Genomic DNA, 16,047 nt, shown 5'->3' with positions numbered 1-16,047 from the left:
CCTCTCCTACTCCACAGAGCCCCAACCTGCTTTTGTTTTTGTTTTTGTTTAAAGAATGAGGCAGTCTGGAAGACAATTAAAACTCAAGGGGTGGTAGTTTTAAAAATTAATCCGCCCTAACAAATTTGAGTTCATTATTTGGCCTATAATGTGGTAGTGATTGGAGCAAAGAAGCGATATTTTCCCTCCACCACTGTGGATGCATTCAGACAGCACTTTGTTCCATTTTCGCAATGTTTTGCTGCCTGTTAACTTTTGCGTTTTCTTCAGTCTTTTCTGTGACGCTTTTGGAAATCTAGTGGAATCAACTTGAAGTTTAGCATTCATATCCCTGTTAATTGCTTCCCTTCAACAACAAAAACAAAATCTGTCTGCAGTCCTTTTGATCTGGAAAATCGTGGGAGATAGGCACTGTTGTTTTCCCGCCATTTTCATGGATCACGCCTTGTGACGAACTTTGGGGTGGTATTCCAGCCTTTCCCACCATTTTCATGGGGAATCAGAACTGCACATTCGCATAAAGAGTGGCAACATGTTGTCCAATGATGTCCACTATTGCGTTGAACCCCATTGGTGTGAATGAAATTTAGCAAAACATGCCCACTGGTATACGGATCAGAAAGCCACAGTTCCGTAGTGCAACAGGTAAAGGTAAAGGGACCCCTGACCATTAGGTCCAGTCGTGACAGACTCTGGGGTTGCAGCGCTCATCTCGCGTTATTGGCCGAGGGAGCCGGCGTATAGCTTCCAGGTCATGTGGCCAGCATGACAAAGCTGCTTCTGGCGAACCAGAGCAGTACACGAAAATGCCGTTTACCTTCCCACTGTAGTGGTACCTATTTATCTACTTGCACTTTGACGTGCTTTTGAACTGCTAGGTTGGTAGGAGCAAGGACCGAGCAACGGGACCTCACCCCGTCGCAGGGATTCGAACCGCCGACCTTCTGATCGGCAAGCCCTAGGCTCTGTGGTTTAACCACAGCGCAACAGGTAATGCAGTGTAAAAGGAACATTCAAAACCTGGACAAATGTTCTAGCATTATAACCAGGAAAACTAGCATAACAACCCATACATCTGAACACACCTTGTATATTCATGGTGCCAACTGGCTGAGGTGCCAACCTAAATGAAAAATTGGGGGGGGGAGGTAAACCCCACCCTGCATAATCAGTCACAAGCTGCGCATTGAAAGCCACCTCAAAAACTGCAGCTGGAAGGCGGGATATAAATATTTTGAATAAAACAAATATTCCATTAGAATATTCCACAAAATAAAATGATCCCACAGTACAGTAAATGAAACATATTTCTTCAAAAGTACTTTCAGTCATGTTCGACTAAAGTACTCTCCTCACATGCTAAACGGGGGTTGTCTCTACAGTAATTATTTAGAAATTTGCAGAACGATATTGAAGTTGACAAGCTGAAGACAATGAACAGGCTTCATATTACTGAACATGCTGAGGCAAGCTTATTTGGCCCAGTTTACGAGCTGGGTGATAGACGCTGTCATCTTTTTATTTGCAGCCTTTGGGAAGCAGTTATCTGCTCTGGTCCAGAATATGGCAAATGCCTATGCCAGCCTTTCCCAAACTGGCGCCATGCTCGCTTGGACTAACTGTAGCCCAAATCAGGAATTGCCATTTTAGGTCAGGGGCCATGGGCACATCTGTGAACAAGAGGATGGCGTTGTGGACAGGGATCCACCCGTTCTATCGGTTACAACACAGTACTTCTTTCAAGCAAAATTTGGCAGGGGGAGAGGACTCAGGGAAGACCTCTGTGGGCATCTGTTGATGACTCCTCGGCCACAACTTCTGGTGGGCACCAGCTTGGGGAAGGCTGGCCTAAGTTACGGAGCTACAAATCCCAGGGAGTGGTTTAACCATCAATTCCTCTCCCCAGGCAACTCTAGAAATTGTAGCTCTGTGTGTGGGAAAGGGGTCTCTTAAACAACTCTCAGCACTCTTAGCTCCATTTTCCAGGATTCTCTGGTAGAAAATGTGACTGTTTAACATGGTACGGCGCTGCTTTAAATGTATAGTGTGAATGTATAACCTTACCAAATGTTTCTAGTGTTCTGTGCCATATGCAACACACAGAATGCTCCGCATTTTCCAAAGACTAATAGGGAAGCAGGCACAGTGCCAATTTCCCTCAAATAAACTCTTGCTTTCCACTTTCTTAAAAAGTGGTTGCATCCAAGGTCAAAATGGAGTGTACTACAGCAAGGCCCCTGGGGCTACAGAAACAAGAATGCAAGAAATGATTTCTTTCCTCAGCTGTGTCAGGCCCTGAACCAGAAGTTCTAATAGCTCTTTTATTTACAGTCATGACCGTTCTGTTCTCTGAACACTGGAAAGTTCAGGGAGAACTCTTCAAGGTCAGGTTTATTTGGAGGACGGCACCTTGAAGCACAGTCTGTGTGAAAATATTGGGATGCATAAATTTACAGATGGCAAGTGAATTAAGGGGATCCAGCAGCAAACCCAAAGGGTGCTAGCTAGCCTTGAAGCAAGATCAGCCCAGGCATGGACTCGGTGTATAAGGTCCAAGATGCAATTCTCAACAACTCCAGCTAAAGGATCTCAGGGAACGGGCCTAACCAGGAAGACCTGGTGCTTAAATGTGTCTTTGCATTAAATGTGGGAGTTCTTTAAAACAGCCGTTGTCAGCAGCGAGGGATTTCCTCCCAATAGAAACAGAAGCAATTCTCAAAGCAGCAGTTTTCACTGGGACTGCAGCAGGGGAGGAAAGGGTTAACACAAACACACCCAGCCTGCTGAGGTCCCAATAATTTTCAGCAACCACCCGCATCCTGGAGGGATGCTTTTTGCATTTTTTTTTAAATAAAGTAAATCTCGAGTGCAAAAATGCATTTTAATGTCAAATGTAATTTAGCCTTGAATCCTTGCAGAGGCACTGCCAAAGTTAGATCATACCAGACTACATGTGCCAATGGTTTAAATCAGTGGGAGCACCTCTATTTCTCCACACACACACCCTGCAAGAATGGAATAATATCCTTCCCAGAAACATTCACCAGGTGCCTGTCTACTCCCTCATCTTCTGAAAACACTTTTTTTAAAAAAATGATTTTATTTTCTCATGCTTTCAAACAAGCATTAATAGAATCCCTGGTTCTATTTTGATACTGCAGCTCATTCTGTTTATTGTAGTTTGCGTTTTAAGGCTGACTGCTTTTAGAATCTTGGTTCTTAAGTTATGTGTCTTTTATTATAAACTTGCAATGTTAGCAGACCTTAAAAGTGAAAAAGCAGGATAGGTACAGCTTCAGTTAACTCGCTGGAAAACAGCAGGACCTTTGGCACTGAATTCTCGGTCCAGTGAGTTGTGACCAATAGCCAGGGCAGAAAATTGGACTTACCAACTTAAAATTAGCTACTGTTTGGTTTGTCTATATGTAGTGTGGTATAATTTTATCTCGTATGCAAATCAGGATATATGCAGCAATGTTTCTCAAAGCCTTTCCTCAGATTATAAAAAAGAGATCAAGCTCAAACTGTAATACAGTATTATGAAAAATATATACAGAAGATCTCAAAGTTGCCAATGGACCCTACATAAATGCTTATTTGCAAACTATCTTCTGTTAGTCATTACAAGATGTAAGTGTCTTTTTCTGAGGCTGTATTTTGGAATTATTATTATTCATTTTAATTGCCGTCTTGAAGAATTTTTTTACTCCTCAGATGTTTTGCCTGTGAATTTATATTTTTGTTTCTGTTGTCTTTGTTGCTACATTTACACCACGTCTTTCCTCCAGTGAGTTCAAGGTAAGGTGTGTGCTTCTCCCCCTCCTTGTTTAATTGTCACAACAACCCTGAGAAGTAGATTAGTCTAAGACACAGTGACCGGCCGAAAGTCACCCAGTGAGTTTCATGGCCATATGGGAATTGGGACTCTTGCTTTCTGATATCTAAAGTATTCTAATTTCACCTCTTTTCTGCATAGTGAATTTTAAGACAATATAATGCCTTTCAACATCCTTTAAATAAATAAATAAAAAAGCAACAGCAGCTTGAAACCATAATGACTCTCTGCAATGAGCTTGTGCAGGCAATCAGGACAATGGTTTGGATCTTCTTTCTAACAGGTTGGGGCTTGTGCCAATTAAGATACATTTATTGAATTGTCAGAACGAAGCACAGCTCTGTTCCCGCCACTGCCAGGGGAGCCTAGAGATTACTTTGGATGAAAATCAGCAGCATCTGACTCATCAATAACTTTCTCTGAAGCATCTGAGTCTTCAGTCTGTAGAGCAAAGGGCATGGACAAATGGGCTAACATTTGGGGTTTTCTTTTTATTGAAATGTTTTACCCAAACGGAACAATATTGCTAAAAAAGAGAGTGACTCACAGCAAAACCAGCGGGATTTCAACTAGCTATTTAACAGAGATCAAATGAGAAAGGAATACACAGCCCATAGTTATCTCCCGCTTGGACTACTGCAATGCGCTCTATGTGGGGCTACCTTTGAAGGTGACCCAGAAACTACAACTAATCCAGAATGCGGCAGCTAGACTGGTGACTGGGAGCGGCCGCTGAGACCATATAACACCGGTCCTGAAAGACCTACATTGGCCCCCAGTATGTTTCCGAGCGCAATTCAAAGTGTTGGTGCTGACCTTGAAAGCCCTAAACGGCCTTGATCCTGTATACTTGAAGGAGCGTCTCCACCCCCATTGTTCTGCCCGGACACTGAGGTCCAGCGCCAAGGGCCTTCTGGCGGTTTCCTCACTGTGAGAAGCAAAGCTACAGGGAACCAGGCAGAGGGCCTTCTCGGTAGTGGCACCTGCCCTGTGGAACGCCCTCCCATCAGAGGTCAGAGAGATAAACAACTACCTGACATTTAGAAAATACCTAAAGGCAGCCCTGTTTAGGGAAGTTTTTAATGTGTGATATTTTAATCTTTATTGGAAGCCATCTAGAGTGGCTGGGGAAACCCAGCCAGATGGGCAGGGTACAAATAATAAATATATTATTATTATTATTATTATTATTATTATTATTATTATTATTTGTTGTTGTTGTTGTTGTTGTTGTTAAAACTATGGAATTTGGGAATGCAAGATGTGGAGATGGCCACTGGCTTAAAGGATGATAGGAGCATGGTGTAGTGTTGATAAGAGTCGTGGACTAGGATCAAGGAGATAGGGGTTCAAATCTCCCACTCAGTCACTTGCTGACCTTGAGCCATAGGCCAGTCACTCTCTCTAGCCTAGTGTACCTCACATGTGAGGATCAAATGAAGGGAGAGAAGGAAGAACCATAGATGCTTCATTGGAGATGGAAGGATATGGACACACACACAGAGAGAGAGTAAATAAAAATGTGATTAGATAAATTCACCAAGGATACAACTATCAATGGCTACTAATAATGATTGTCTCTGAATATCAGTCATTGGGGAACAGCAGGAGAGGCTATTGCACTAATATCCAGCTTCCAGGCCTCCCATGGGTATCTGATCAGCCAAGATGCTCAACGAGAAAGACCTTTCGTCTCACCCCGAAGAGCTCTCATGTTAAATTCTAATGAACAAACATTAAAAATCTAAATCATTTGTTCCCCTGACCATATATGCTGAACATGCAGAGAGGCATTGTACTCCCTAGTCCCTTCCCTGACCCCCATCCACCCAACACAAGTTCAGTGCATGTACATCTGGAGGTCCACACTTTGAAACCCTAAGGAAGCAGAAGGTGAGGAAGACCAAGTGACCTTCAAAAATGTTTTTGTGGGCAGCTGCAGTGGCAGCTGTGGGAGCAGCTCACTGGGGCTGAATCTACACATATTTTTTATTTAAAAAATGCTGTGAAAATGCTTTTTTTAAACGTTTCAAAATACTGTACATTTGGAACTTCCCTTTAGCTCACCATCACCATCTAGTGTCGCATTTCTATAATGCACTTCAAACGCACTTCAAACGTTATATTTGCAGCTGTATAGCTGAGTCCTAAGTGGAGTGGAGTTGCTATGCTGGTTTCTCACCAGGTGGGTCACTGCTGCTTATGGGAGGGAGGGAACTCAGCACAGTGCAAATGCTTGCATCCTCCCTGTCACTCATGGCAAGCAACAAAGACCCACCTGCTGGGATACTTGCATAGTGGCTCTGCCCCATCCAGTGAGCTGTTTCTGGGCAGTTGAGATCTCTTCCCCTGAAGAATTTACCTTTGGTAAGAAAGAGCACAGCTGCTCCCATAGCTGAGGACTATGGATTAGACAAAGAACAACACACACACACACACACACACACACACACACACACTTTCATCTTTCAGAGCTGCAGCCCAACAGGCCTCCTGTTACTCCTGTTATCATCACCATAAGTCAATTTATTTGCATACCACATTTCCCACAAATACATCTGTGCTCAAAGTGCTTCACATAAAACACAGAGGCATTATTCAACTAAGTCATCCTGTCAGCGTAAGGATTTCCACTTGTGCAATGGAACTTCCCACCCTCTGTCCTCCCCAATTCTGCTCCAGAGGCTCTCTTTTTTGGGGGGGGGTAAGCAGATACTTAGGGGGTGCATGGGGAAAGGAAGAATCAAATTCCAATGCACAAGCAGAAATCCTTGCACTGATGGAACGAGTTAGTTGGATACTGTCCCATCTAAATATAAAAGCATAATGAAAAGTTTAGTATCACTACAACACAATGCTAAAAAATAATAAACAACAGCTATATGAACAATTAACAGACAACAAAATTTAAATGACCATAAAGGTCTCCAACAGGTCAAGTAAAAATGCCCAAAGCTTCACATGTAAAAGTAGCCCCAAAGTTGACAAGGTTATTATCTAGCAACCCAATCCCTGATCTTTTGGGCCTCAACCCAAAAGGCTCTGAGATGACCGTGCCGATTAGGTTTCTGTTCATGACAACTGCACAAACATTCCAAGTTCCACAAAACTGAACTGTACACTTTGTGCTGGAATATTTGCCAAGTAGTTACTCGGAAGGGTTTGTTTTTTCCCCTTTTATGTTGGCATGGGTACAAGTACAAATCAGTAACAAATTGGGCCCATTATCGTGGCTGAGACTGAAGACCTTGAGTTCCAGAGATAATAATAATAATAATAATAATAATAATAATAATAATAATAATAATAATAATTTTAAAAAAAGATTGGAGGGGTACCTTAGCTCAGTATGAGAGATCATGTTTTCCAGGCAGAAGGTCCCAAGTTCAATCTCTGGCATTTCTAGTTTTTTGTTTTGTTTTGTTTTTTGTTTAAAGGAAAAAAGAGGATCGCATCTCTACATGAGAACCTGGAGAGTCACTTACAAAGGCAGAGCTTGATTCTGCCATGAACCACACTGAACCACATGGCTCATGCAATGTGATCACGCAGCACCGCATCAGTTGCCTGCAGAGCCAGCCAGCTCCTTCTGCTCAAAAGCCAGCGAGCTGTGCATGGCTAGTTAAAGTAACTTTAAACTTCAAGGTTTATAACATGCACCACTTACTGTGTATACATCAATGTTAAAGCCCTAAATGGCCTCAGCTCTATCTACCTGAAGGAGCGTCTCCACCCCCATCATTCAGCCTGGACACTAAGGTCCACCTCCGAGGGCCTTCTGGTGGTTACAGTGAGGTTACAGGGTACCAGGCGGAGGTCCTTCTTGGCAGTGGTGCCTGCCCTGTGGAACGCCCTCCCATCAGATGTCAAGGAGATAAATAACTATACAACTTTTAGAAGACACCTGAAGGCAACCCTGTATAAGGAAGTTTTTAAAGTTTGATGTTTTATTATGCTTTTGTTGGTAGCCAGAGTGGCTGTAGCAACCCAGCGAGATGGGCAGGGTACTACTACTACTACTACTAATAATAATAATAATAATTGCTTTTTTTCAGGGAAAACTCATAGGAACTCAGTTCCAGCACCTCTCAAGGGTTCCAGAACTTCTCAGGTGGGTGAAGGCTGAAAAACAACAATCTGGTTTTGGTCAAACACCTAAAATCATAAACTGCTACCGTGTTTCTCATATTATAAGACATGTCTTATATTTATTTTTTCCTCAAAAAAAACACACTATGGCTTATTTTCAAGGGATGTCTTATTTTTTTCCTCCTCCTCCTGCCGCGGCCGGCATTGCTGCTGCGCCTATCACTATGTCTTATTTTCGGGGTATGGCTTATATTCCTTGAATGCTTAAAATCCTGCTATGGCTTATTTTATGGGTATGTCTTAAAATATGAGAAACAGGGTACAGAGAATTTCTGCAAAGTGGGTCCAAGCACCTTCCGCTTGCATGTTGGTCTCTCTGCCCAATGTAGTCGCTGGACAGAGCCCCAAAATAAAGCCAGAGAGATCAGCCAGAGAGATCTGGCTGCTCAGATACCCTTTGTTTTCTTTATTTTGGGGGCAGGGATGTAAGAAGGTGATTCAGCCAGTACACTGTCCTCCTAAATGCTGACACTTTTTTTCATCCTGAAACTCAATCTACTGACTTTTTATTTTTAAAGCTATCAATATACAGTATCTTTGCCAAATGGTACAAAATACTGTTATTTTGCTCCTTGCTTTACACCCTGCGGTGTGGCACAGATACAGACAAATATCCCCTTGCAAAGAAACATTTCCAAGACAAAGACAGAAAGAAGCAAAAAGACAAATCTGCTTCTTTCATTCTCTCCAGCCCTAATCCTGCTAATATATTTCTCTAAAGAATGCAATGACTGGTATTAACTTTTTAAATTTTGCAAATGAGGACATTGACAGGGTTTTCATTTGGGGAGTTGAAAAATGGCACAAGCATAGATGGGTGCTATCTATCCCCCCCCCTCTCTCACACACACACCACACACATACACACACACACAGAGAGAGAGAGAGAGAGAGAGAGAGAGAGAGAGAGAGAGAGAGAGAGAGAGAGAGAGACTTTCATAAATATTGCATTCCCATAATGATGTATAAAGATGTATTTATTTGAGCGCTGATAGGAATGAATGGTACGAGCTCTCTTTCCAAGTGACTGAATTGCCAAATTGCAGGCAACTGGGCAATTTTCTGTAATAAAAAAAGAGCTTTTCCTGTGAAGGCCTTCACTTATTAGGCACCACTTCTAACCTGGTAGGCGCCCCACCCAGTGCACAGTGTGATGACACAATGAGCTAAGAGCAAAGAATCTCGCAACTATTATTAACAACAACAATTATTATTAGTACAATTTCAGGCAACAGAGAGCATGTGCTTCTGCATTCACAATAGCAACAGCTCCATTTGCATACCGGGGACTCACACAAACAGCTGCCCTGCAACTCCACGTGAGCATCAGAGCCACACTGCACAGTCCTCTTGCCCAACCTCCAGATGTTGATGTAAGTCTCAGCCAGTGTGGTCAATGGTCAGTTGGGGATGATGGAAACTGCAGCCCCACAGCATTAATTTTAGCAAGGATTAAGTATATACAAAACATACGGGGGAGAGAAAGGTAAGCCCTAGTGGAACAGAGATAATTAGAAGCTTATGGGAACAAATGGCAAGTTAACAATTACGTTAAAGAAGCAGAGGGATTACTGAGAAAAACGGAAATAATTGCAGTCGTTCATGTAATGTAGCACGACTGCATCTTATGCAGCGGTTCAGTTCCAAGGAGTTCTGTGTAAAGGCCTTAGCTGCCAAGTATCCCGTTTTTTGTGGGAAACCCCCGGATTTTAATCCGTTTCCCGCTGTTCTCCCGAATGGAGAAAAATCCATTTTAGGTGCTGCTCTTCCCATGTGTGGGCACCGGAAATCGGGCAGAGCGGCACCGGAAGTCGCTTCTACACATGCCCGGCGGCCATCTTGGCGATGGCCGCATGGCGGCATGCATAGAAGTGACCTCCGGTGCCGCTCTGCCCGATTTCCGGTGCCCACACATGGGAAGAGCGGCCCCGGAAGTTGGTTCTACGCAACTTCCGGTGCCGCGCCGCTGCTTATCCCGCATATTTCAGCGGGAGACTTGGCAGGTATGGTAAAGGCAAAAACACCTATAGAAACTCTCCATTTGTGTGCATTGGGGATGCACACACACACACTGTTTTGGGGAGTGGAATGGTGGCAGAACGGTCTCCTGTGCGCCTGCTGACACATGCATTGGCCCTGACGCTACCCCTGCGCAAATGGGGAATTGCCTGTATACTCAAACCCTTGGAACCACCCTGACACCAGGTTCCCAGGACTTCTGCAGCAGGTACATTCCACAACTGGGGTCTAGCAATGCTAGACGACTAATGCCTAGCTGAAGCCCAGTGGGCTTCTGAAACACATTGATGTTTTCATTGTAGTCGTGGACGAGACAAGACAAATGGCCTGCATCAGGCCCAATTCCATTGTGCAACAGTCATCAGACTAGCTCAGGTTTTGGTGGCTCCTGGGCTACCTCAGCCCCTGTTTTGGGGTTTTCAACTGGCTGCATATCCCACCAATGGCACTCCTCATTGCCTATTTGTATGTGGAAGGGGGAGTGTGGCACTGGCGGAGTGACCCTTGCAAACAGGAGAGCTGAGTGGAAGGAGACCTCTTCCAAATCCAACACACACAGACACCACAGAATCATAGAATTGTAGAGTTGGAAGGAACCCCGAGGGTCATCTAGTCTAACCCCCTGCAATGCAGGAATCTAAGGATTGCTTGGTTAGGACTGTGACATTGTAACCTGCCCTGGGACCACCCGGGGAAGGGCAAGCTGTAAAGATAAGCAAACAAAAGTGTGCAATCTCACACATCTATTTACATTTCTAAAGCTGCGTGCGGAGGTGAGCTTGCTAGGATGAATCTGGGGGAAAATATAAACCCATCGAAAGGCGGGGTCATAAAATATTTAGTATATGCTAATGCAAATCAAAAGGCAACATAGGAAATGAACGACTCAGTGGCTCCACCGTTAACGAGCTGCTTTGAGAAAACAGCCACCTGGTTGGGAACAGAGGGAATTTGTCTGGCTCCTCTGAAGAAATTCCTGTTCAACGAGCCAAAACTCTCCCTCTTTTAGTCAGAACATGTTCCAATTCTCTAAATGGAAAAAATGAAAGTGAGGCCACACCCACCCAGTGCATTTAAAGTAGTATCAGACCACTTTCAATGCTTCCCCCCAAAGAATCCTGGGAACTGTAGTTTGCTCAAGGATGCTGAGAGCCTCTATTCCCTCCTAGAGCTACAATCCCCAGAGTTCAGAGAATTCCCTCTTCTGAATCGTAGCTCTTAACAAACTACAGGTCCCAAGATTCTTCGAGGGAAAGCATGACTGTGAAAGTGGTACCACAATGCTTTAAAACTATAGTGCGCAAGCAGCCCCACATTAGCTCTGGCCCACTCACTTTCCCACATGCACTTTTCCCAGGTGTGCCTTTTTGGACACAAATAGAAATAACCACATTCTACTTACATGGGACCCCAAGCAACCTGGGGGGCGGAGGAGGCGGTGGCGGTGGCGGTAGCGGAGGTGGTCTACATTGGCAGATCTGTTGGCAGCTGTCTGTAACTTTCTCTGCTACTGGCTTGGCACATGATTTCTGGGGTTCACCCTGAGTGATCTGAAAAGGGGAAAAATAGCAAAAAAAATCCTGACTGGTTGCATATTTCCTGGGTTAAAGCATTCATACTGCAAGGATCCAAGGCTAGCAATTCATCCCTCATACAGTATTTGCAGAGGATGTTCATGGGCAATGCATGTGATACGGTTCTTCAAATTCCTGGCTTCCTGCTCCTTCTGGGGTCAGTACAACCACCTTGTCCTTATCTTTAAAGCATTCCAGAGCTGCTCTCATTTATTAGCCTGTTGGAGAATTTTTACTTAGCTTTTCAGCAAAGAAGAACAAGCCCCGCCCCCAAGCAACTTGCAAAGATAAGGAATAAGAATTTCTTGCCCTCGAGCACATGGCACGAAAGGGATGTGTGGGGAGCAAATTCATGTACCAGTTCTTACTTTCAGTGTTTGAATAATAGCCAGGTGTAACTGAAAGATTTCGAAGAAAGGAATAGCCAAAAGTTGCAGTACAGCTTGATGGAATAGCTGCTGTCAGGCAACAGATGAAGGCGGGTGAAGCCTGATGGAACTGGTTCTTCAGCAGAGCCAATGGGGACTGTCTCTGCTGAATCCCAATTTGTTTGTGGCAATTGCATTCAATACAACTGTGGTGAAGCTGTAACACTAAGGGGTCTTTGAGGTGGGAATCCACTAGCCTGAAAGACGGCACAATGGCTTAGTGTGTCTGGATGTTAAACAGAGGGTTGGGGGTTCGAGCCTACTCAAGAGACGGATGTGGGCAGGATTACTGCATTGCAGGAGGTTGGACTAGATGAGTCCCTTCCAATTCTATGAAAGTCATAAACTGTCCCATGATAGTTTCCTATGGTTCATAATAATAATAATAATAATAATAATAATAATAATAATAATAATAATAATAATTAATTTATACCCCGCCCATCTGGCTAGGTTTCCCCAGCCACTCTGGGTGGCTTCCAACAGAAAAATAAAATACAATAATCTCTTAAACATTGAAACAGACCACTCTTCTTCCCAGGCTGAGAGGAAAAATGGTGGAAACAGGTTATTTATTGGGACAGAGTGACTTTTGCAGCTGTTGTTAATGCTGCAAAACAACGAAGCACAGGACGGAGCGATGGAGAAATTTCTGGAACAACAACGGGATATCAGCTCCGCCCAAGGCATGACGATAACAGCAACAACCGGGCAAAAGAAAGACATCTTACAAGGACAGGCAGAAACACCACGGACAGAATAATTGCCACACACAGGAAGAAGAAAGATATAGTTTGAGTTCCTCACTCATAGCTTTATCAATAATTTAATGTGTGTTAACAGGAAAATAAGTTATTAATATGGCAGTTGTTGTATAAGGGATTATGATGATGACCGGAATGTAATGGAAATTAATAAGATTTTGGAACACAGAAATAAAGCAAATAATTAATCCATCAAAACTAGCATACGGGAGGGAGGGCACTTCATCTAAATTATATAATTCAGTATTTGAACAATTGGTATTAATAATTGTATTATAAATTGGTATTGTTATAAAGAGGCTATTATTTAATTGTAATTGAAAACTAATTATTTTTTAAAAAATGAACCTTTGCCCAATGGATCTGTTTTAGCCTTGTTAGAAGAGGTCTTTAGAGATATTTGCTGTGATGCCCCTCTTCTAAACCAGCTCAATTCAACATTATTCTAGTTGCAAAAATACATATAATTGTTGCTTTTTTTCAGCCAGAGTGCGCCAACACATCATTGAGGGCCGGCGGGCCCCTCGCCCGCTTCTTGCCTTTACGTACTTCTCAGAAGACAAAAACAAACAATTCAAGTCTAAACGGAACACTTTTTTTTAGATCCATAACTCCACCTATTTCCTACCCATTCCTAGCCATGATTGGTCAAACTATAGGGCCAATGTGAATTTCCTTTTTCTTCAAACCATCTCCCATTCAGCCTCTACTGTTATACGCATGCACATTTGCACGAGGGCCCTTCTGAGCTGTCCTAGCCATCTGCCTGAATCTAAGAGAACGAAGGAGGCCAGGGCACATTTGTTTGACCTGGACCAGAACCAGGGGCAACCCCTAAACCAGCTAGGGAGACAGCTTGCTGCAATTCCGCCCAGTGCTATTTTTCTAGAAAAAGAGGTTCCGGACCTCACCATGAACGCCCCCCTTGTTCTCTTATCATGGCAATGGCGCCCACCTGAGAGGTGCCAGAACTCAGATCTGGCAAGTTCCAGCTGAAAAAAAATCCCTCCCTCCATGGCTGTTGTCAAACCAGCATCTGTTCAGGGCTGCCTCGAGTTGCGTGGCGACTTCATGATGAGTTCTGGCACCTATTTTTCTTGGGGGGAAAGCACTCGACACAATACAAATTTATAGAACTGATGGGTGCTTTTTAGAATTGATATATTCTGTGGTTTTTTGGGGGGGGGGGGGAATGCCACAGTTGAATCAATCAGGCTTAAGGGTGTGCAGTAGTACTTTGGAGTGCAATGCTATTCTTCAAATACCCAGAAGCACATCTCATTATGATCAGTGAGACTTTCTCTTAGGTAATTGTGGATAAGACTGCAGGTTGCAAACCTGTATGTGTTTACTAGGGCGTAAGCCCCATTGAATTTGATGGGATGCACTTCTGAGGATTGCAGCTCAAGCCTCCTTGATTTCAATGGGCCTTGGGCATACCTATCACATTAGGCATTGTACCCAAGAACTCGGATAATTTATGTATATGCCTAGCTCTTTCCTTTCCAAGGCGGCACGTTGGTATGTTATTTAATGCAAGTATGATATTAAGTGCAGTTCTCAACAGGAAATTATATTTTAAAACACACACAACTCCGACCCATCGCAGGAATATGTGAAGCATGGAATTAGCAGTGACTCCTCAAGTCATTTTAGTTGAACATTCATGTGATTATTATATAATGTTAATCCTTTGAAAAAGGAACCAAGATTTCTTCAACCTCCTTGCTAACAGCATCAAAATTACATACACAGAATGTACACTCCTCTAGTTAAAGTTTTGAAAAAAGACAGAAGGAAAGAAAGAATGAGTACAATGTAGTTCATCACATGCCCAGATGCAGAAATTTAAAGCTTTCTTTCTCTGATGCCTTGGAGATAGCTTTTTGTACCTCAAAGGCCTGAGGGTAAGCATATATGCTATGCTTAGCTGAACTGCAAAGAATTCCCAAACAACACATGTAAACAAACTTTCGGTACTTTAAATAGCTTCTCAGAGTCTATTACCATACATAGGAAAGACCAAATTTGTTCACAGAGAGTACGCCAACATTCCTCTTATGGTTAAAGAATAACAAATCCCTATTGTGTTAAAAAGCCTGGAAAAAGTTCTGAGGATTCTTTGCTGCCAACGTAGTAAATACTGTTGATCTCTCAACCACAATTTAAAAGAACAATTTTGTTCCTTTGTTGGTTTTTAACCATAGTTTAGGGTTACATCTACTGTGGGTTCTAACCATGGTTAACACCAAACCATGCCTGCACAACTTGTGACCCACCCATCATGTACTGTGGTTTGCCAGGTATTTGACAGCCCCTTGGGATATGTGGTCTCAGAAAGGCAACAAAAACAAGAGATTTATAAGGGCTATATGGAGTATAGAAAGCGAACATATACCGGGTCACAACCATAGCTGCCAAGTTATCCCTTTTTTACAGGGATTTTCCCTTATGCTGAATAGGCTTCCTCGCGAGAAAAGTGAAAACTTGGCAGCTATGGTCACAACACTGGTTCATTTAGCTTGGTATTACTGTATTTACATTGACCGGTTATGCTGGCTGTTCAGGCGTCATAATAAACAGTCACTTTGACCGGCAGTGGCTCCCCAAGATTTCAGAGAGCAGACATTCCCCACCCTACCTGAAGATGTCAGAGAAGAATCCAGCACCTTCTGCATTTAAAGCAAATGCTCTCCTGCTGATCTACAGCCCTTCGCCTACCATTGTCTATGGCGGCCAAGAACACATGGCTAGTGGTTGGTAAATCACAAGTTGCGTAGGCTGAGTTGCTTTTAACGAGGGTTCACAAACCTCCTTCAAACCCCTGCTTATGTTAGGAGGACTGCTTAGCATCAACCCTCTTTAGCATCTGTGCAGATGAGACGTTGTTAAAGGGAAGCAGACAAAGAAGTGGAAATTCACACTGCAGGGAGCTTGTGAGTGGTCAGTCTGTTTCTGACCCCTTTACCATCATGAGATTAGCAGACTTACATCCGCACAAGGCCTATCTCATGCTCTCATAACAAGTGACCTCCCCAGGGCACAAGCCTGGACAGTGTGTATGGAGGTCCTGGACTGCCCAGACGACAAGACTCCCCTCTCGGCCTCACTGATGTGGTCCAAAGGAAAGCAGAACAATACTTTGGCACCAGATTGGCTGCCGGAGATGCCGGAAGGAGGCATACAAAGTGCCATCCAACTGTCTTAGGGAATCTGGATTTGTGTAGGGTGAAGCAAGGTTGCATTCTGCCTCCTGCTCTTTCAAACTGTTATATTAA

At 43.5% G+C, this 16,047-nt stretch overlaps 1 protein-coding gene across 2 annotated transcripts in view; it reads right to left on the bottom strand.

Moving 5' to 3' along the window:
- The window catches only part of PRIMA1 (proline rich membrane anchor 1), a 58,089-nt gene that overhangs the window by 27,786 nt on the left and 14,256 nt on the right, over window positions 1-16,047 (bottom strand). For both annotated transcript variants that reach the window (XM_060272146.1, XM_060272150.1), the window contains exon 3: window positions 11,406-11,553. In XM_060272146.1, the coding sequence (XP_060128129.1) occupies window positions 11,406-11,553 (148 nt within the window). The remainder of the gene's footprint in view (window positions 1-11,405; window positions 11,554-16,047) is intronic.

The sequence above is a fragment of the Zootoca vivipara genome, chromosome 1 (assembly GCF_963506605.1).
Source record: "Zootoca vivipara chromosome 1, rZooViv1.1, whole genome shotgun sequence".
Taxonomy (NCBI): domain Eukaryota; kingdom Metazoa; phylum Chordata; class Lepidosauria; order Squamata; family Lacertidae; genus Zootoca; species Zootoca vivipara.
This window is presented reverse-complemented; position numbering and strand designations above follow the sequence as displayed.